This window comes from Acartia tonsa, chromosome 9, assembly GCF_053477335.1.
Source record: "Acartia tonsa isolate MP-2025a chromosome 9, ASM5347733v1, whole genome shotgun sequence".
Classification (NCBI taxonomy): domain Eukaryota; kingdom Metazoa; phylum Arthropoda; class Copepoda; order Calanoida; family Acartiidae; genus Acartia; species Acartia tonsa.
Genome location: NC_137268.1, coordinates 38,691,728 through 38,712,575, shown reverse-complemented (window position 1 = coordinate 38,712,575; position 20,848 = coordinate 38,691,728). Strand labels below are relative to the sequence as shown.

General features: G+C 30.4%; 1 protein-coding gene and 1 long non-coding RNA gene across 2 annotated transcripts; both read right to left on the bottom strand.

Moving 5' to 3' along the window:
- Positions 1–1,615: 1,615 nt before the first annotated feature.
- LOC145328877 (uncharacterized) lies at positions 1,616–5,838 on the bottom strand. The gene is made up of 4 exons (XR_013882669.1): positions 5,464–5,838; positions 3,301–4,635; positions 2,797–2,867; positions 1,616–2,151 (listed from the first exon to the last, which is right to left on the bottom strand). It is a non-coding gene; the product is annotated as an uncharacterized LOC145328877 (long non-coding RNA).
- Positions 5,839–6,366: 528 nt separating this feature from the next.
- On the bottom strand, positions 6,367–19,778 carry LOC145328875 (uncharacterized). The gene is made up of 4 exons (XM_080172798.1): positions 19,086–19,778; positions 11,932–12,345; positions 8,586–8,652; positions 6,367–6,592 (listed from the first exon to the last, which is right to left on the bottom strand). Exons 1-3 carry the CDS (start codon positions 19,176–19,178, stop codon positions 8,623–8,625), a joined length of 537 nt encoding a protein of 178 aa, XP_080028924.1. The 5' UTR covers positions 19,179–19,778; the 3' UTR covers positions 6,367–6,592; positions 8,586–8,622.
- Between the last annotated feature and the right edge of the window lie 1,070 nt (positions 19,779–20,848).

Here is a 20,848-nt window from a genome sequence, read left to right as displayed (position 1 = left end):
TGTTACGTCATAATCAGTCAGACACTATTACTGTGTTCGACTTTACCCTATCCTATCTCCTGATCCTCGGACGTATTGACCAATATCTGAGGACTTTATAAGCAACCTAAATCGACGACAAACATTCCCCTGACACAATATCCACGTATTCTATTCCCATTATCTTTCTATAACTCAAGCTTAATATTTTAGCTTCAGAAACCTAAAATAAATATCAAGGAAATTTTCTTAATAAACCTCATTGTTCCCCAAATATTTCAATAAGGTTTGAACCAAAACGAACTACAAGATAAATGAATATAAAATTTGCTATTCTTTCTTTACATATTGTTATGAGCAAAGCTACCTGATAACTAGAGTATATGTTCGTCAGACCGAAAAAACCATCGTTGTTGAAATTTTTATTTACTTCATTTTACTGTTTTTTTTATAAGTATCAGGACACATGTGGACAAGGTAAAATTTGTCGTAGCTTGATAATATGAACCTCATTTTTTGGTCAGTTAGTCCATCCAGTAGGATAGGAGGGGATTGGGTAAAGGATTAATTTGAAGTATCGTTATTATAGCCAGCTGTGTGCATCAGTTTATAAGAGTACATGAAAATCTGGTGCAACATCCAAGTAATAATATATCGATTTGAATAACATTACTTTATCTATCCTTTTCAAATATTTGTTCAAAATAATTGACATACTACTTAACTGTATTGTAGTCTACTTTTTTGTTCATAATTTTATTATCTGCTTGTCTTATGTACTGTACATATTAATCCTTGTTTCTTTACATATATTGGGGAAAATTCAATTGTATTCGAGTTTAATTTTGAATTTACATAATCAACTCAACTATTCTTCTACTACAATATTGACTCACAAAACCTAGTTATAATTTTTCCTTATATAAAAGTAACAGAATCTCAGTGTGTACTGATGAATATCGCTAACCGCTGAACCAATTATGGTTATCCTTTACTATGTAGCTTCTCTAAGGTACTGGAAAGGTTTTTTGGAGGGGGTGGAGTTAGATTTCACTTTTTGATTTGATAAAATCAACCACCCACCTTTCAACCTGCATTATAATTCATGTTTTTCTATTTACAGAACCCTTTTTATCCATAAATTATAATGCATTTTCTTTAAAATAGACAATTTAATTTTGATAATTATAGAGTGGCCTAGCTTCTGTATGAGTATGTTTTCTTTCTAGAATATTCTTGAAGTAATCTAACGATTGCCTATTTTAAAGGCGCGCCTAAAAAATAAAATGTCAGACCACGCAGGCCTGTAGCAAGGGCGTTCAAGCTATTAGAATGCTAAAACTTTGAGTACATAATAAGACATACAATATTGCAGAAATTGGCCACTCATAACAGTCAAAATATTCATAATTTACCAATTTTCTTAAAAAATACTAGTAAAAATAGTAAAAACGAAGTTTTAAGACTTGAAGGGGAAGATTCGGTTTCGGGGAAAAGTTCCAAGAAAACGTCAGTTCTCATGAGTTTAAACATCCGACTCCGTGTAGTAAAAAATACTACTCTTTGATCATTTTATCATTTTTCATGCAAAAACAGTATGAATTTTAACAATTAAATATAATAAATCAGTAAAATATAACACTTTTTAGACACTTTATATTTAAATAACATTTTTTATACAATAAAACAAAGTTATCCAATGAATATTAATAAGTCTGTTTTAGCACAAATCCGCGCAAATACTTTTTCACATACATCGCATGAATATGGTCAAATAGATTAAAACACTCCCGTGTGACCAAATTTGGACTTTTTTCCGGACTCGTTTATTTCAAATTAGGTTTTAAAACTATATTGTGTATTAGAATAAATTTTTATTTTTAATTAATTGTATTAATAAATGTAATGAAATTTGTGATTATTAAAAGTTATGTTACATTATATGAATGCAATGTAATAATTTTGCAACAAAGGAGTGTGTTAGAATATTTGCGCACGGGGCCTAAGTCAAGGTTCTTTTATGGCAATAATATAACTAATATGGGTACTGCTGGGAGATTTTAGCTGGCAGTCGGACACCAAGGCTCATTTGGAGCATACATCTTTTTCTTTAACTCGCTAGTCCCTTTTTTCTTACAGCATAAAATTCTTGCCATTTCTTTGTTGCAAATCCTAAAATAAAATCAATTTATGTCTTAGTACTATTTTTTATTAAACTTTATTTTTCCTTATCAATAAAATTACATTTCCTTGCTAAAAATACCTTTTTTCATTCGCTCGTTTTTTAAGCTGTAAGCCTTTATTTGCGTTTCACTAAAGTAACAGGATGTTTGTCTGCCAATACTAAGTTTTAAAATTTCAAATTCAAAATACTTAGGGGAATTAAATTAGGCACATTATTTTTTGAAAGGTGTATTTTATTAGGAGTTAGTTAGGGGATTTATAGTTTAACAAGGGGATTTAAGGGGTTTTCCCTTTTTTCTAACTCCATTTTCAGAGATAAATGAGGTTGTTAACTCTGGTGAGACTATAGTAGCAAGTTAACACGTCTCATGTGGTTCCGTAATCCAAGGTAAGAGGTTTTTTTTTAATTATTTCATATTTTTTGCTATATCATAAAAATTTTTTTTTCCAAACAGGGAGAGGGCTTTTTATAAAAAGCAGTAATATTTTTTTTCCTATCAATAAACATCTCCCTGCTTCCAAATAAAAGATAAAAAGTATACAAACCACTAGTCCATTTAAAAAATAGAGAACATACAAAACAAATGTTTTTTTTGACATAGCAAAATTATGAAATATTCATTTTAAAATTACCTTTAAAACACTAGTCATAACCAATACTAACAAGTAATAACAAGTCCAATAAGTTTCTGCAGCAAAACAAGCTAAAATAAAATAAATCTATGAAATGGATGAATCTAAATTACCTCCTAAAGATATAGTCAGAGACACGGACATAGACAGTGATACAGACAATAGCCAACCATTAAATGGGGGGTCAAAAAATTTACCCAAACAGGTTAATGTTACAGGGGCACATATGATACAACAAAGTACAGACAAAACAAATAAAATTCTAGTACCAGTTCAAGTACATTCAGAAAATACAAAAGAGACAGAAAAGAAAGACAAACAGACAGATAATGAGTATGAGACGTCAGATTATGACCATTCAGAGAAAAAACAGAAAGAAGAGAGTCAACCAATTGACAGTGACAAAGAGAAAGACGGACATAAAGACAAAAAAGATAAAATTGAAAAGGTCAAAGTCAAAAAAATAAGCAAAAAGAAAAAGAAAAATAGATTTGAAGACGCTACCTCTAGCTCTTCAGATTCAAATGATGAGGACAGAGACATGGTCGATGAATTTCCAAAACAGCAGGATAAACCTAAAAGTAAAAAAATAGAGAGAAATGAATTACTTGATAGACTCCTAGAGAGAGAGAGACTAGCAGGGACGGACTTAAGTATGCAAAGAATTTTAGAGTTGATTCCCAGTAACCTAGTAACTGGCCCATGCGAACATAAACGACTTGTCAAAGAAATTAAGTTACTTGGCAAGGTGCCAACATCTTTTGGAGAATCTAGCAATCTTAAGATTTTTTTGCTTAACTTTAGGTATATTGAAAGATTTAAAACACCATGGACATATGCTACATACAATGCTCTTTTAATACATTATTTTTCAACTGAGGCCCGTTTGTCATTAGATAAACTAGACATAAATCCTAACGAAATGACTAGCAAAGAATTCGTCACGTGTATAATGACAACAATAGCACAAGAAACATTAAGTGCCGCAGAGTATGAAGATAAGTTTAACAAATACAGATTTACTATAGATGACGAAATAAAGCCTGCACAATGCATAGTTAAGCTACATTCATGGCTAGATAAAACAGCCATGGAAACAAAACATAAACTAGAAAAAATTCGTATGAAATTTGCAAATTACTTTGTGCCAGCAAACTTAAAAAGTAATTTTTTACATGCCACATCGGCAGCAGCAAATGTAAATGTATTCATCAACTGGTTTCGAGAATTTAGACCGTATCTACAAAATGAATTTGAGTTTAAGAGAAAAAAAGACAGATATAAGGAAAATAAAGTGAGTGCACAGCCAATAAAAGTAGTAAACAAACAAGAAATGACAGAAGGAAAGACACCAATAGCATCAGGGACAAACCCTGGAGCTCAAAGACAAAGAACACCTTGCGAATATTGTGGCAAAACTAACCACAATTCTCGATATTGCGCCAACCATACAGACCCAGAAATTAGGAAGAAAAACATTAAATGGTTGGAAGATAATAAAGGTATTAGAGATTTAAGGAAACAGGCTATGTGTCTTAAGTGCAATGAAAGCACACATTCTAGTGCTTCATGTCTAGTCTATCCAAATGTGGCCCCCTCCCAAGAGCAATGTTCAAGGTGTTTACAATATGGCTTGCCAAGAAAATACCATCCTATAAAGAATTGCTTATTGCCCCAACCAAAAGATATAAAAAACTAGAAGCGTCCCCATACCATCATTCAATTCAGAGTAATAATAGTAAAATAACAATTATAATAGATTCACCTGCAAATATAATATCTCAAGCAGAAAATGATTCTAAAAACGTCGCTCTATCCAGTAACACGTCTCCAAGCACACTAAAAAAATCAGAATATAAAGAGAATAATAGCACCCATAAAAGCGAAACAATAGAGGTAACTAGAGAAAATGAAATAGAGGAAATTTCCAATAAAGATATCTGTATAAATCCTAATGTTAATATGTTAAATAATGTAACTAATCAGAATATTAATGAAATGTTAGTCAGTAAGTCAGTTTTAAGTAATGAAAATAGTGTAATGAATACTGAGATAGCTAATGTAAATAAAGTAATAGATAATAAAGTATTAGATTGTAAGATAGATAAGAATAATGTAAGTAATGATAAAGTAGTAGGTAGTGTATTAGAAATAAGTAATAAGATAGATAATATGCTTAATGGTGATGGGATTAGTAATTATTCTACTTCTTTTTTGGAAGATTCCTCTAGTGAAAACTCTAGTAAAACTCTAATAAAAGGTAACGAGCCTATGTTATCTGAGTCCGTATCTACATATAGTAACGTTTCAGCCAAACAACAGATTATGGAGCTTTTCTTAAACTCACAGAACATGACGGACATAAGCACAGACGGACAATCTGAAACGTCCATTTGTACAAACAGTACATTACAAAATTCTACGGATAATGAAAATAGCGATAATGAAAGCAGTATAACATTGGAGAGTGAAAATTCTGATTTTAATGAATCAACTTATTCAAAATATTTAAATAAAGTTTGCAGTAAAGATTATGAAAAAAGCAAAAAAACTTTTAAAAACATGGATTATCTTAATACCATTGGAAACATTGTTATTGATCAAGCTTCTAATAATGAAGAAAGCGAAAATTCTGATATTTTTACATTACATGAAGGGGAAGTTCACCTGGATGTTTTAGGGGAACACCCTCAAGGTCCAATACAACAACAACAACACAATACTGGAGAGCCATTATACTCTGAAATAGAAAAAGGTTATGGGGACATGGATAAGCATAATAAAATTGAGAATTCAGACTTTTCTGATACAAGTTGGGACGTCTATTCAAAATATGATATACTACAGAGCCAATATAATGAACAAATTACTATAGAAGAAAAAGTATTAAAAATTATACAATATTTACTAGATTTTCCATCTAATAACAAGACTATTTTTTGCATTATATTACTCCTGATACTAATGCTAATTGGGTTTGCTTTTGCGCCTTGGGTCTTTTGTTTGATTTTTTTGATGAACAAAATTCTTATCCAAGGAAAAGACACCATCGTTGGCATAAAATTAAGCGGGGGTACAATAATGGAAGAAAATATTAGTCACAAAATAAAAAATGAAGTACAGCTTAAAATATTAAATGGCGATATTTCAGTTACAGATAGGATTCTAATTCCTTTTAAAATAAAAAGCAATAAAGTAATAGCTGAATTGGATTCGGGCGCAGCCGTAAATGTTCTCTCTGAGTCCATTATCTTAGCAGTAAATCCAAATTATAAAAATGAAAGAAAAGCAAAAAAGTATAGGCTTTCAACAGTAGATGGTTCACAAATACCAACAATAGGGGCATATTATATACCTTGCGACTTTTCAGGGATAGGTGTAATTAATATTCCATTTCATATTATTAAAACAGAAAAAGTAAGTTTACTAGGCAGACCCTTTTTAGTTCAAACCAATTTAGTAATGAAAGTGACAGGAAACAAAATAAAAATTTCGCTGCACCCTAGAAGGAACAAGGTATATAGCCCACCATTTATTAAAAACATAGATAAAATAGATTTAATACCAGGGCAAAAAAGTAAAACTATTTTTAATGTAAAAAACTTGAAAACATTACAACAAGGAACAGAAAGAATTATTCCTTTCCAAACAAATAATCCTAATGTAGTAATTGAATATAAAGTATATAATCTAAACAAAGAAAGAAATAAAATAGGACTAATTATAACTAATGTAGGACATCAGCCCTTGCACCTTGAGGCTGGGGGACTAGTCGCTCTCGTACTTCCATACATTCCTGAAAAAGATAAAGAAATAAATATCACTGGTTTTAGAAACTCTAAGTTAAAGCCTATAAAAGCTGTAGAAATAATAGATTTCCAATCTAGTTGTAAAATAATCTGTGACACATTTATTTCAGCATTTTCGTCAGGAATGGAAGGACAATTAAGTTGGAAAAATTTTAAAGAAACAGCAAAATATTTTATTAGAAATGTAACAGGGAATTTTATAATAAATAATCCAAAAAACGAATATCGTCCCTGCCCTATGAGAACATACAGATAGTAAATAGCATACATTGTCAAGAAATTGAGGAAAATTATGTAAATATCCCTAAAGAGATTAGTTATGAAGAGGTTCAAAAACTTTTGTTGGAGCCAAAAGAGGGGTTAACTTTGGATTCACCATTACCCCCCCCACCCCTTACTTTAGAACAAATAAAGGAAAAATTGCATTATATAAAAGATTTAAGCATAAGGGATAGGGTAGCAGATATATTATTAAAGTACAATTCGGGTGCTTGTCATAGCTTTGATATTGGGGCAAGTAAAGATTATTTTGATTTTGAAGTACCAGAAAATTTTAAAAGAAACACAAAGGTGTATAGCCTCTCAATGAATGACACACAACACCTTAGATATTTCATTGACACTTGTATTAATTTTAATATAATAGAACCTGCCCCTAGCCATCAACAATTTGGAAGTCCTGTTTTCATAACAACCCGTAAAGACAAGCAAGCAAGTCCCCGCATCATCATAGATGCACGTGGAATAAATAGCACAATCCCCTATAACGTCAGTTCGATTACTATGGACCCACTCCGGACCCTAAAATCCCTCCTCCCTGAAGTAGGATACTCTAGCTTTATGGATATTCGAAACGCTTTTTATAATTTACAATTATCAGACAAAGTTTTAGAATCAGGAATTACAAACATTACCACTTCATTTGGGGTATTCCGTTTTAAAAGAGCCCTGACAGGATATGCGGGTACCCCTAGCCTTTTACTAAGTTATATATTAGATAATATACATTTAGATGATAATGGACTACACGACTTAATTAGTCATGTTTTGATATGGTTTGATGATTTGTCACTATTTAATGCAAAAACTGACACTATTGACGATCACCTAGCTAATTTGGACAAGTTCTTAGGTCGTGTAAATAGATTAAATTTAAAACTTAATCTTGACAAATGTCGTTTTTGTGTAAATTTAGTAGAAGAATCTGTTGATATATTAGGTTACACAGTGGGGCAAGGCAAGGTAAAAATACCAGATAAAAAATCTTTAGCAATAAGTCAAATGAGACCACCAAGAAATTTAAAAGAATTGCAATCATTTTTAGGAAATTTAACCTACTATAGACCTCTAATATCTATGACTACACAATATCATATGAATTGTTTATATAAACAGGTTAAAAACTTTGACTGGGATAAAGAATCTAACGATCATTTTTATGCAATTACAAAAGCAATGGGATCAGAAGAATGCAATAACGATAGCCGGGAAGACACCGATGTACAATTCCTGTACACCGATGCTTCCGGTAGGGCTCTAGGGGCATGTCTAATTGGGCTAAAAATAAGGGATTTACTTCCAGTTGAATTTCCTAATCTTGAACCCATACCAGAAAAATTTTCTCCATTATTCAATGAAATTTATAGTGATAATATAGGTGTCATTTTCAAAGAAAACCATCTTCTAAAATTATTGCATAAAATTAGTTTATTTTTAAACATTGATGGGATCAAGGATTATACCAGATGGTGTTTATATTTTTTTAGCTTTTGTTGTTTAAACATAGAACTTTATGCATATTTAAGTGTAATGGATGAATCCACAGAAACCATATTTAGTAGGGAAGAAATAAATAAAAAATACATATTGACAATGAATGCGTTGAGGGCAGGGACTCAAAATCTTAACGACCCTAATATTGAGACTTTTCTCCTTATGTCTTTCTCTAAATACTGCAAGAGAAATTTAAAATTAGCCTACCTGTCTCAACAGGATGGCACAGTTAAACAAGCAGTAATCAGCAGTGGATGGAATCGTCGCGCAGATACTGAAATAATATTAAGTTATGATAATCATAATTATCATTATTATGGTGTAAAAGATAGTTTTCAAATTGGATGTCATTATTATAGAAAAACAGTAAAAAATATTAGTGTACCAGATAAAAATTTATATAATATGGTAGCAAAGCTTCTAAGGACAAACGATGATTCAATTAAAGGCAGAGGAAAAATATTAGGATTTTACTCTAGAACTTTTGGACCATCTATTTTAAGAGGCACCGGTATAGCTTATTTAGAAATTATAGCCGTTTTTGATTCTATTCAATATTTTTACCCAGAAACAAAACTGGGTTGTAAAACAATTGTCCTTACAGACAATATTGCAGTAATGAAAATCTTACAAAATACAAAAATTGAAAACAGTAAATCTATGCTTGACACACTTTCTCAAAAAATTATATTTACAACAACAGATAGAATAATTTTTATGGCAATTCCAACAAATGAACAACTAGCGGATTTTCTCTCCAGGCTTATCCCGGAGAGACATTACCAATTAAATTTTGGAACAGATAGGATAAAACCGGTTTATGAATGTGATTTATTTAAAATTTTTGAACCTAACCCTATTCCCAGGGATAAAGAAAATTTTAAAAACCCTAAAAATGAAACTAACATTAAAGTAATTACCAGGGGTAAAGGTCCTGAATTATTAAAAAAGTATGAAGAAGCAATGGGTACTAGGAGAAGGGGAAAAAATAAACCTAAAGCTCTCCCCCCGCCAGCACCTATTCCAGTAGATATAAACTCCAAAAATAACGAGACCCCAAGTGTGGGAGGGGTATCACACCCCCTCCCCCCTCAAAAATCTAATTATGATGGGGTTTTACCTTCAAATAATAAGGCTAGTCCACAAAATGAGACTTCAGATAGGGAAGGGGTATCACACCCCCTCCCCACATCACAACCAAAAATAAATATAGATTCAAGGCAAAAATCCCAAGAAAATAGCGTATCAAATAAGGGAAGGGTATCACACCCCCTCCCCTCGCAAAAATTAAATAAAGATTTGCCTCTAGAAGCAAAACAAAATAATAATAAGGATGCTGATAAGGGAGGGGTAACACACCCCCTCCCCCAACCTACTATTAGCTTGGATTTAAGTTTAAACCCACAAAATGACTTTTTTCCAATTTCGGAAGGGGAAACAAACCCCCTCACTCTTGAAAAAACTAAAAATAACATAGATATAATGTCAAACCCTCACAGTAATAAGGCAGAAAGGGGAGGAGAATCACACCCCCTCCCCCCAACATTAAATAATTCTTCAGTAGGAATGGGTTTAAGTCCAAACGTAGATACTGTTTCAAACAATAAGGAGGAAAAAAACCCCCTACCTTCATATGCAAGTGTCTCTAGGGAATTTAGTTTAGAACACCCTGAATTTTCGGAACCAGAATCAGATCAGATCAGCAATCAATATGAAAGATCATTATTTTCATCAAAAAATAATTCAATATTAAATAAAAGACAAGCAAAACTTCAAAAAGAATTTAATAAAAAAGCAAATAGATATGAAAGGGCTAAAATAAGATCAGATTTAAGAAAATTCTATTCAAATAATACTACAAAACAGGAAAGTAGTAACAAAACTGATTCTGAAACTGATTCTGAGAATTCAGACTCTACTCTGAATGAAGATACAATACTTAGACCTACCCTAAATCTATCTTTGGGTAATGGTCATTTTCTTAGAAAAAGTTATTTTATACAACGTCAAATAATGACAGGTTTAACAAAAAATGTGAGTCCAACTAAAATACATTATAAAAATAACTTAATTATCTTGCCAGAAGAGTTATATGATTATTTTGCAGCAGCACACCACGCTGACTTAATTCATCCGGGGATAAATAGACTTTATAATCTTATGAAAAGGACTTATTATGTAAAAGTAAAATCAGTTCTATTAGAAGCAATTAAAAAAATTATTAAGTCTTGTGCTACTTGTGCACAAACTAAAACTAATAACTACAGATTAGAAAAAGGTACAAGCATTACTGCCCATAATTTTAGAAGAAATTATTTAGTCCAAGTAGATTTGTTGGAATTCCCTTCATCCCTGAGAAAAGAAGAAAGGGTGGATAGAATAAAAGCAGTACTTATTTTCTGTGATGTAGCTACCCAGTATTTGACAGTTTTTATGTTAGAAGAAACAAAAAAATCAGACATTCAATTAGGCTTTGCACATTACGTAGCTATTAATGGACAGGTGGAAAAATTCCACAGCGATAATGGAAAAAATATAAGAAATGCAGAAAATGAAGAATTTTTAAATTCCATTGGCTCACGTTTTATAAATAGTGCCCCCTACCGTTCTGCCAGCAGGGGGAATATTGAGCGCCGTGTTAAGCTCATTCAAAATCTGATAAGGTACTACTCAGCCCATAAAGATAGTGTTCGTATAAAACAGGCAATATGTGCTACAGTAAACCAAGTTAATAATTTTAAGCTCATGGGTTTAGACTTATCACCTAATAACTTACACCACTTATCCTTATATAATTTTGATGGAAAAATAAATAAATATGATGAATTATTCAGACCTAATTTTACATTTGATAAGCTATCTCTATCTGAACGTTTCGATCTGGCAAAGACACCCTTCTTGAAGATATATGAAAGAAACAAGAATAAGATTATACAAAAACATGAAAGAGAACTACGAAAACTAAATAAACATAGATATCCACACAATTTCAAAATAGGTGATCTTTGCTTGATTCGGAACGACAGAAAGAAAAAAGAACTGTATCACAAAAATAAAAATGTTTATGACTTAGAAGTCTGGGTAGTGCAAGAAGTAAGCAAATTTTTAATTGATATTGTTAATATATTTACTACCGATAAAGCAAAATTATCGCCGCAGCAACTTAAAAAGATCGACGAAGGTTATGTAGGGAAATATAAGCTTCCAAAATCAATCTGTAGGCATTTTAATTTAATAACTTTGGAGGATCTGAGAGAGTGGCGAAGAATAAGTAATGAAATAACTAAACTTCGCCCCCTCCCCGACCCCCCAACTGATAGTCAAATAACTCATACTGAAACTTCAGAATCATATGATCTTGGCGATGATACCTCTAAATAAGCATATAAAATAATAAAAACAACACATTTTCAAATAATAACAGACAAATTAAATCATAAAGTAGTTTAACAAAAGACAGATAAACAATACATAAATTACAGAGTAGCTTCACCGTGTAGACGTATACGGATAAGACTAGTTTTTCTAAAGTAACCAACTTGCAAATTCTTACCTTCCCCATCTCACTATCCATCCCCACACCTTTAACTAGTACAGTAGGATCCACAGGCGGCGGGTTGCCAACGGAGTAAGGAAGGTCAGAATCGTTCTTAACAGCTGAAATGTGAACGTCAGCAACACATGTAGGTAGGGTCGAATCAGAAAAATCTTCTGGAGGCGAAATAGTGTTATCTCCTGGCTCAGTGGCCACAGGCCTGGAGGTCGCTTTGTTTTCAAGGTTTTCCATGCTGGCCCACCCATCGTGGGGGCTTAGTTTGTAGAAATGATTTCGAAGGCCCGTTATGTAAGTTTTTTTCAATGAAGATTTCTTCTCAAGCTCACCAATTCTATCAGTCGCTATTTCCAATCGTTTCTTCAAAATTCGGTTGTAGTAACACAGAATCATGCAAATAGTCAGGAAGCATGCCTAAAATAAAATAAAATAATTAGCAAATAACATTTCATAATCATAAAAATAGAACATTGAAAATATGATATATCCTCAGAAAATTGTCAAAGACTACTACAAATTAATCTTAAAAAAGAAATGAAATAAAATGACATAATTGAATAATAGTTATTACTATCTAGCATTAATAAATTAATACTAAAATCCATGTGTATAATTTCAATATTAAACTTTTACTGTTCAGTTCTAGCATTGTTAAACCAAAATAAATTTAAGCATAAAACACATGAGAATAACTTGAGCATTAAACATCTACGGTTTAGTTATAACACTGTTAAGATTAAAAGAATTTATGCATAAATTGCAAGTAAATGATTTTAAGTATTAAGCTTTTATTGTTTAGTTCTAGCGACGTTAAGATTAAAAGAATTTATGCATAAATTGCATGTAAATGATTTTAAATATTAAGCTTTTATTGTTTAGTTCTAGCAACGTTAAGACTTAAAGAATTTATGCATAAATTGCATGTAAATGGCTTTAAAAATTAAACATTTACTGTTTAGTCGTAGCAACGTAAAGATTAAAAGGATTTACGCATAAATCACACGTAAATAGTTTTAAATATTGAACTTTTACTGTTTAATTGTAGCGAAGTAAAGATTAAAAGAATTTATACATAAAACGCACGTAAATGGTTTTAAAGATTAAACTTTTACTGTCTAGCCGTAGCGGCGTAAAGATTAAAGGAATTATTACGTAAATCGCAAGTAAATGACTCTAAAACATTAAATCTTCATCGCTATGAGCGAAAACTATTAAATTCGAATGAATTACTACAAATATCACATTTAAATGTTCTTCTCAAGTATTTCTTTTAGCGCCAAAAAATAAAATTAAAACTTAATCGGATAAATACCATCTAAATGACAACATTATTTCTGGTTTTTTTTAGATAAATCTTTGAGTACTTTTCATACTAAAATTAAGTACATTAGTCACAATTTTGATTATTTTCTTAAGTAAAACAAAATGAAATAAGACTAAAAATGATTAATGCAACAATTCATATTAAAATGTTTTCTCTTAGAAAGATTTACAACATTTTGACATTTATACATATTTGAATAAGTTTAGATATAACAATAAGTAATAGCAGATATTTCTTGTCAAAAAATTAAAAAGTTTTTTGAGACTAACAGATAAATTAAATAAGAGATGCTACGCTGCCTCGCTATTGTAAGGCCCGTAACGAACCATTCAACTTTTTACAACCCTTTTAAAGTATCTTTTTATACACGAATAGAATAGAGAATAGTTTTCTAAAAATGAATTTTTGAGTCCTAATAAAAAAACTGTTAAATAAAATATTTAAAATCAAACATATAAAAAACAACAGTTTATGATACTTTACACCAACCAATCAAATAAAAGATAAATACTATTAAGAGTTAAGCTGCGTAATACTACTTATTAAGAATACTATAAAAAATACTATAGAAAATTAAGGAAATACAGACAAATGAGAGAATATAGACTAATATAAACTATGATAATTTTTAAAGATATTTATTCAAATCTTATCCTTTTTCTCTAGGTAAATTTTGGGGCTAGCAAATAGAGGGGAGGTAAGCCTAAATATTAGCGATACACCTTTAGTAATAAGCAAGTGAATAATAGAAAAGCTAGTGAATCATATAAATACTATCAAATATGTTATTAACAAAAACACTAACCCAATGTTGATTTCATTTATTAATAAGGAGTTGGAAGTACTCAAAACCACTCTTAAGATATATAATAAATTCTTGCAAATTTGGAAGGCAATAAATAGGCGTAAAAAAGTAATTTCATCTGAATTTCTTTTCAAAGAATTAGAACACCTTGACTTTTTTCAGAAGATTTTTAAAACTATATTTATCTTTAATAAACAAATCAAAAGTGACAACTGTAAAATAAAACTCTATGGTATAATTATATTTGCAAATTCATTGATTATTAAATACATCAAACAAAGTAAATCAAAGTTTCTAATTGAGCACCCTAATTATAGCTTTCCAACATTATCATAATAATTGGTTTTAAATATCTCCAACTCCTAAATCTGAATTAATATTCATTTAAAACAAAGCCACTACATAACTAAACCAATGTCTGACGTACTAAAAATTAGATTAATATCTGACAAAGCAAAAGTCCCATATAAAGCTTACCAAAAAAGCGCTGGGTTTGATTTGTTTTCTGCCGAAAATTTAACAATTAAACCACATCAGAGACAGCTAATTTTGACAGATATTGCAATACAATTACCTAAAAACACTTATGGGAGGATAGCACCTAGATCAGGATTATCATATTTTCACAGCATTGATATAGGGGCAGGGGTAATTGATGAAGATTTTAGGGGTAACATTGGGGTTTTACTCATAAATAATGGGAATAAAGCTTTTCAAGTTAGAGTACATGACAGAATAGGCCAGTTAGTTATAGAAAAGATTTGCCATCCTAAAATAGAGGTAATAGACGAAGTACCACAGACAGTCAGACAAAATAGAGAACCCAATAAGAAAAATAAAGGTTTTGTTAGTATAGATGAAATACCAAGGACAGTCAGACAAAACAAAGAGACAGTTAGGGGAAACAAGGGTTTCGGCAGTAGTGGGGTAAGAAATAAAGCGCATGTAAGTGATTCCTGTCATTACAAAACTAGGTCTCAAAAAAGATAAATGTACATAAAATTAGCAACACAAGAAATTAGGGAACATTTTGCAATTTTAAAACTGATACTCAATGATTTTGACTCCTTTTTAAACTTGTGGGAATGTATATTATTAGTATGTAATATCGAAAGTGATTCTAGACTAAATTATCATAAAGAACAATTTAGACACGTAAATTCTAAAATAAACAATCTTATTACATTGTGTAGGAAGGTAAAAACACCTGACAACATAAATATAGCTTTTCAAGTAATATTTTCCTGGAGCGCAACTACTACAAAACTAATAAGAAAAGCGTATGAAGACTTTGATAGACAAATAATATATTATAAGTGGGCATTTTTTGACAAATCTTAAGTAGTCTTATAATGTGTATCCCAAGAAATTCTCATGTTTTTACAAATGCCAATAAAATTGAAATAGAAATTAACATTATTCAGCAAAACTTACATTTGATTAATCTTCGACTATTAATAAATCAAACTCTGAGATTCCTGCAAAATAATATATCCAGAATAGAAAATGAACAGCAAATAAGGGAAAGACGAAAAAAATGCAAATGTAAACGTAAATACGAGGAAAAAGTGTTCAATATAATAAGGTCTTCATACAAAGCTGCTTTAAAATTTAGCAAATATATAAGAATCAGTTCACAAACAATAATTAGGCCTTATAGACAGCTCATACTATTAGAAATTATAATACTTTTCAAAAAAACAGTCCTAGATCTAAACAAAAAAGCGGCTCTGTATTTAGAACCTAAATAAGTTGAACATTTCTTTCTCTCTTAATATTTTCTTTCTCATTTTCAGTCAAACAAATAACAACTAAAAGTGTTTTACTATCATGGATATTTTTTTTATTCAATATCATGGAAATTTTTTTAAAGATATCATAGAGTAATTTTCAAGCCATAAAAGTACACAAAATTGGGAATCTAATATTGAAAATTCTCCTAACATTTTAGTTCTAATCATAATATCAGATAAATAAGAGAACATATTAGTTTAAAAATCCAAAAACAAAAAAAGCGATCACCAATATAATTTCTGTTTATATTATTCACTGTTTTATTTGGACATTGGTTCATTGCTATTTATTGTTCCTCTTGGCTAGGGATGCGAATCAAGCTCACGAGTAAACCTCAGTAACCTGTCATTAACTAATTTCTATTGGATAACAAAATAAACATAATAATGCGCTAAATTAAAATTCTTTCCAATACAAATCTTACAATATAAAATAAATCTAACCTTTTAATAACAATTATTAATAAATTATTACGCCGTTTTAAAAACAAATAAAAAACAATTTTCCAACATTTATTGAAAAATTAATTTAGAAGCATTAAAGACAATATTTCAAAATCATGGAAAACTGCCGCTGGTTTTCTCACAGATCCTGTTGGAAATTGAATCAAATCTTCGACGGATATACGCAATGTAGTCATTCGAATATTCGATAAAATCATCCCCAAAGGTATCAGGTTTAGAATCATCTGGAGTGAAACGGCTGACCCACTCAAATTCTAGGTCCAGCAACTCTCTTCTAAAATTATCGCGATCAGTTTGAGAAGCTAAATCTCCAAATTCGCCGTTTTGTAAACCCACAACAATTTTGGCTATATTTCTAGTGAAATCGCCATAAATAACTTTTAGAGCCTCACGACTAGCAAATGTAGACATTTTCTCAATAAGCAACCAAACACAACTAAAATAAAACCAAACAACCAAGCAAAACATCAATTAAAATACAAAGATAAACCAATTAACGCGCAAATTAAACGCGCCAAATAACAAAGGTTTAATAGCTACCACACCTGGAGAAATAAAAAACACCCTTTTTTTTAAACCGATTAAAATAATAACTAATCTACATAACAGCTGCGGGCAGCTAGACAATAAAAAAGGCGGCAAAATTATTAAAACAAAACAAATCCTAGAAAATATCATATAAAACAAAATAGATAAAATAATTTTCACATTTATTAATGTATATTTGAAACACAAATAATTTGCTTAAACATGAAAAACTCGGAGCTGGTGAATTTCTACATCATCTTCTACAGATTTCAACTTAGCAAGTTGAATAGCCTCAGTTTCTCCTGGCAAAGGCCGACAGAGCAAGACCCTTGCGACTAAAGTTTCTTGAACATCCAATAGTCTAACCACCTCCTGTCTATCAACGGTAGGGTCAGAGGTTTCAACCCTCATTTGCAGATATCTATGTGCATTCCTCATGACGTTAGTCAAATCCTCCCAAATTAATCTAACAGTTTCGCTTACAGCCATTCTTTTTAAATATTTGCTAACAAACTAAAAATACAACCAAATCCAGAAAACATTAAAACTCTGTGAGCACGCCAGATGAGAATACGCGCGCGCAAGGATAAATAAACCATCCATAGAACGAAAATAAAATAGATCGGAAATATTTTCGATAAAAATACAAAGATAAACTAATTAACGCGCAAATTAAGCGCGCCAATAGGAATTTATTTGAGACAGGTTAGAGAGGTGTTATTTGTGAGCAATGCGCTTTATTCTGTTTGTATAAAATAGTTTGCAATCGGTATGATTTTATCACTTTCTATTTTTTGGTTGAAAGATGTCATTAACAGAGGAGGAAAAAGCAGAAGCTTTTGAGCTGAATAATAGCCAGTTTGAGAGTATGAAATTGAATTTTATTTTCCTATTTGAGAAGTTTCAAGATGAAGCACGTTATGAAAGTTTTACTAGGTTTAATGATCCAACATTACCTAGGAGAGTTAACGAAGGATTCTGGGTTACTAGGTTTTTTGAGCGATTGGATACTCTGTATGATAGATTTCTTGCCCTACAACCAAAGTATGGTGATGAACGCCAAATTTTTGTCGCTAATACTAGACCTATTTTGGATGAATACTTTCAACTGCGTGAAGAATTTTATGCTAATATGATTATAAACTAATTTGTTCTTTTCTGCTAATAAATATGATATGTTGTTAATTTGCATTTCAATATAAAGGTTGGGTGAATTTTTCAATATTTGAATCAAACAAGTATAAGTGCTAGGTTTCGTGATTTTTCTTCTTTTAATCATTTATGAAATAAAAACCTATGTTTTAAAACTAATTACATTGCTATAACATATATTTAAATACTAATTTTTGACGACAATTAAAAGGGATATATCAAATTTTCAGAATAAAAACTAAAATAAATATGCATCATATGTATGTATTGAGCACTGTTTACCATCAAACAAATGAACAATTTTTTGAGAATCAACTTAATTATCCAATTTTTGATAAAAACGGAAAAGTTAAAGTCCTAGATACCCCTGAAATTTTTTCAAAGGTTTTCCAACTAAAATCACAATTGAAAACTATTTGCCTGGATTTAAGGACAATGGAGACCTTTACAAGAAGAGATCTTAGGGGTATCATAGACCTAATACCACGTTTTAAATATCATAGTGAACAAATGCATACATTTTACGATAGACTGATAGATAAAGTGATACTGGTAGCTTGTGAAAGAACAAGATATTCTTTATACCTTGCTGAAAAAATTGAGGACATTGATAAACTTTATATATCCTTTCAGCAAGAAGTGCACCTTTATAATAAAGGTATGGGTTTCATTACTAGGGCTATACAGCCTCATAACAAACAAGGCCCGTATGAAAAAGACAGTCAAAAACAAATAGATATGGAAAGTGATTAAATGTAATAAATAATCTTTAGTGAAAAAAATGTATTGTGTATTAAAAAAATCTTTATGTAAATACTATCATGTCAAATATTTGGAAATAAGTGTTAAAATGCAAATAATAATAAAGAAAAAAAACTTTTGTTTTGCTTTTTTAAAAGGGGAGAGGTATAAATGAATATAAATTCTAATATCAGTCAAGCGGGTATCGAATTTGAACCTAGCATAAGGCCTAAAAATAGTATATATAAAAAATCCATGGTAGAACAAAAAACTTAAAGAAAATTAAGAAAATAAAATAACTGATATCAAAATAAATATTTCTTTCCCATTAAAAAGCAGAATTTACCTTTAAAGATAGACTAACTATCAAAGAAATAGAGCAGAAACCAAGGTCGTAGCCCAGAATCGAACCAAAAGTCGAAAAGTTGTCTTCGGACATGAGATCTCCCAAACCATAGTAGAACTCATATTCAGATGAATTCCTAAAAATATATATTAACAATTAGTTTCTTGTAATACAAAAATAAAAAATAAGTTTGCTTCTAATCGTTCTTAAAAATCTAAACCTAGAACTAAATATGTTATAAGCATTATCCTAATTATCAAAAGTAAAGAAGTTTTTTTTTGCCATTATTCAAGCACTATCCTAACTATTAAAAGTAAAGAAGTTTATTGCCATTATATTAACTAGTCAAAGATATAAAACATTTTTTTTTTTTGTTACCATTATGTGATCTAAGCTTAGTTTTAAAACTTCTAATCTAAGAAATATAAGCATAAAACTTACTCGCAGTCACAAATAATATTCCTCACAAAAAAGTTATCACACTGTTCCACTAAACTATTTTCACTCATATTTTTTTTATGGTTATATTACTTTTAACGGAAATAAGCTATAGAATAAAACAGTGCTAAAACTTGAATAAAACTAACCTCATAAAATTATCCAATCATAATAACAGTAATATTCCTAAAAAACAGCAAAATTTAATCATTAGCAATTTATTTTAGTAAACAAAAAGACATATGACAAGTAACTAAAGACAAACATTGAAATTGGTATAGCAAATATAGCAAAAAACGATTCTTTTTATCATAAGTTTTTTTACAGCAAACAATAATTTTCTCCGCGATTTTGAAAAAACATATTAAATCATTTAACTTGAGAGATATATGGATTTTGCTCAGAGTAAAATCAAGAATAAATTTAAATGAGTAAACAGTTTTTTAATACTAATTAATTAAAATTAACGACTAAGGGTATTATACTTTAAGAAAGTGTGCGCCAAAAAGTGTGAAAGCATTTTTTTTTCTAGTATGAATGAGAAACATTATGTACAAAAAAGAGTGAGAAAATGTGTGAATATGATTTTTATGTGTAGAAAAAAGCGAAAATAATATAAGGCAAATTTTTTTTACAGTGATATGTTGTATGGATTTTTTTTACAGTATATTGTATGCAATTTTTTTGTGTGAATTAGAAAGTTTTAAGTGCGATATATTAAATGAGTAAAAATAGTCTGTGTGAATACAAATGAACCAAAAAACATTTTTTTTTATGAGTAAATGAGTCAAGTAAAATATGAGTGTTTAGAATGAAATAAGATGAATGAGTTGAATAAAACATTAAATAAATTTGCGCTGTCTAGAAGTCATAATATTTTGAACAAATTAGCCATATTTCTTTTGAATAAAATGCATTTTATGATTCAGGAATGTAGGGATAAAATTTAGAAAATTTGAGAAAAATAAAATAATACCTTATTATGATATAACACAGTAAGAATCAGTTTGTGCTACAGGGGCTAGCTCCCCTGATATTTCTCCTCTCCCGCTCACTCTCTCACTCCTACTCCCGTTCTCCTCCACGTCTCTCTCCACTCCTCCTTCTGCCGGCTGACTCCTCCTCCTCCCGAGGAACCAGGAAGCAGCAATGGCCCAAAAGCCATTAAACTGCTCCCTGGATAAAACTAAAATAGAAAAAAAGGATTATTTAAATGAATAAAATTACAGATAAAATGGGAGGTAAAGGAAAATGTAACGTTATAGCTTTCGGTGGATCTTTCTTAAAAAAGATATTTCCAAAGGAGGGTGGTGCTCCAAATATTA

Coding starts and splice junctions, on each gene's coding strand:
- LOC145328875 (XM_080172798.1), bottom strand. CDS start 19,178: ATGTCCGAAGACAACTTTTCGACTTTTGGTTCGATTCTGGGCTACGAC. Junction 12,346..19,085: donor TAGTTAGTCTATCTTTAAAG/GTAAATTCTGCT, acceptor ATTTTATTTTAG/GCATGCTTCCTGACTATTTG. Junction 8,653..11,931: donor TGGATAGTGAGATGGGGAAG/GTAAGAATTTGC, acceptor ATATTATTTCAG/TATCTGCGCGACGATTCCAT.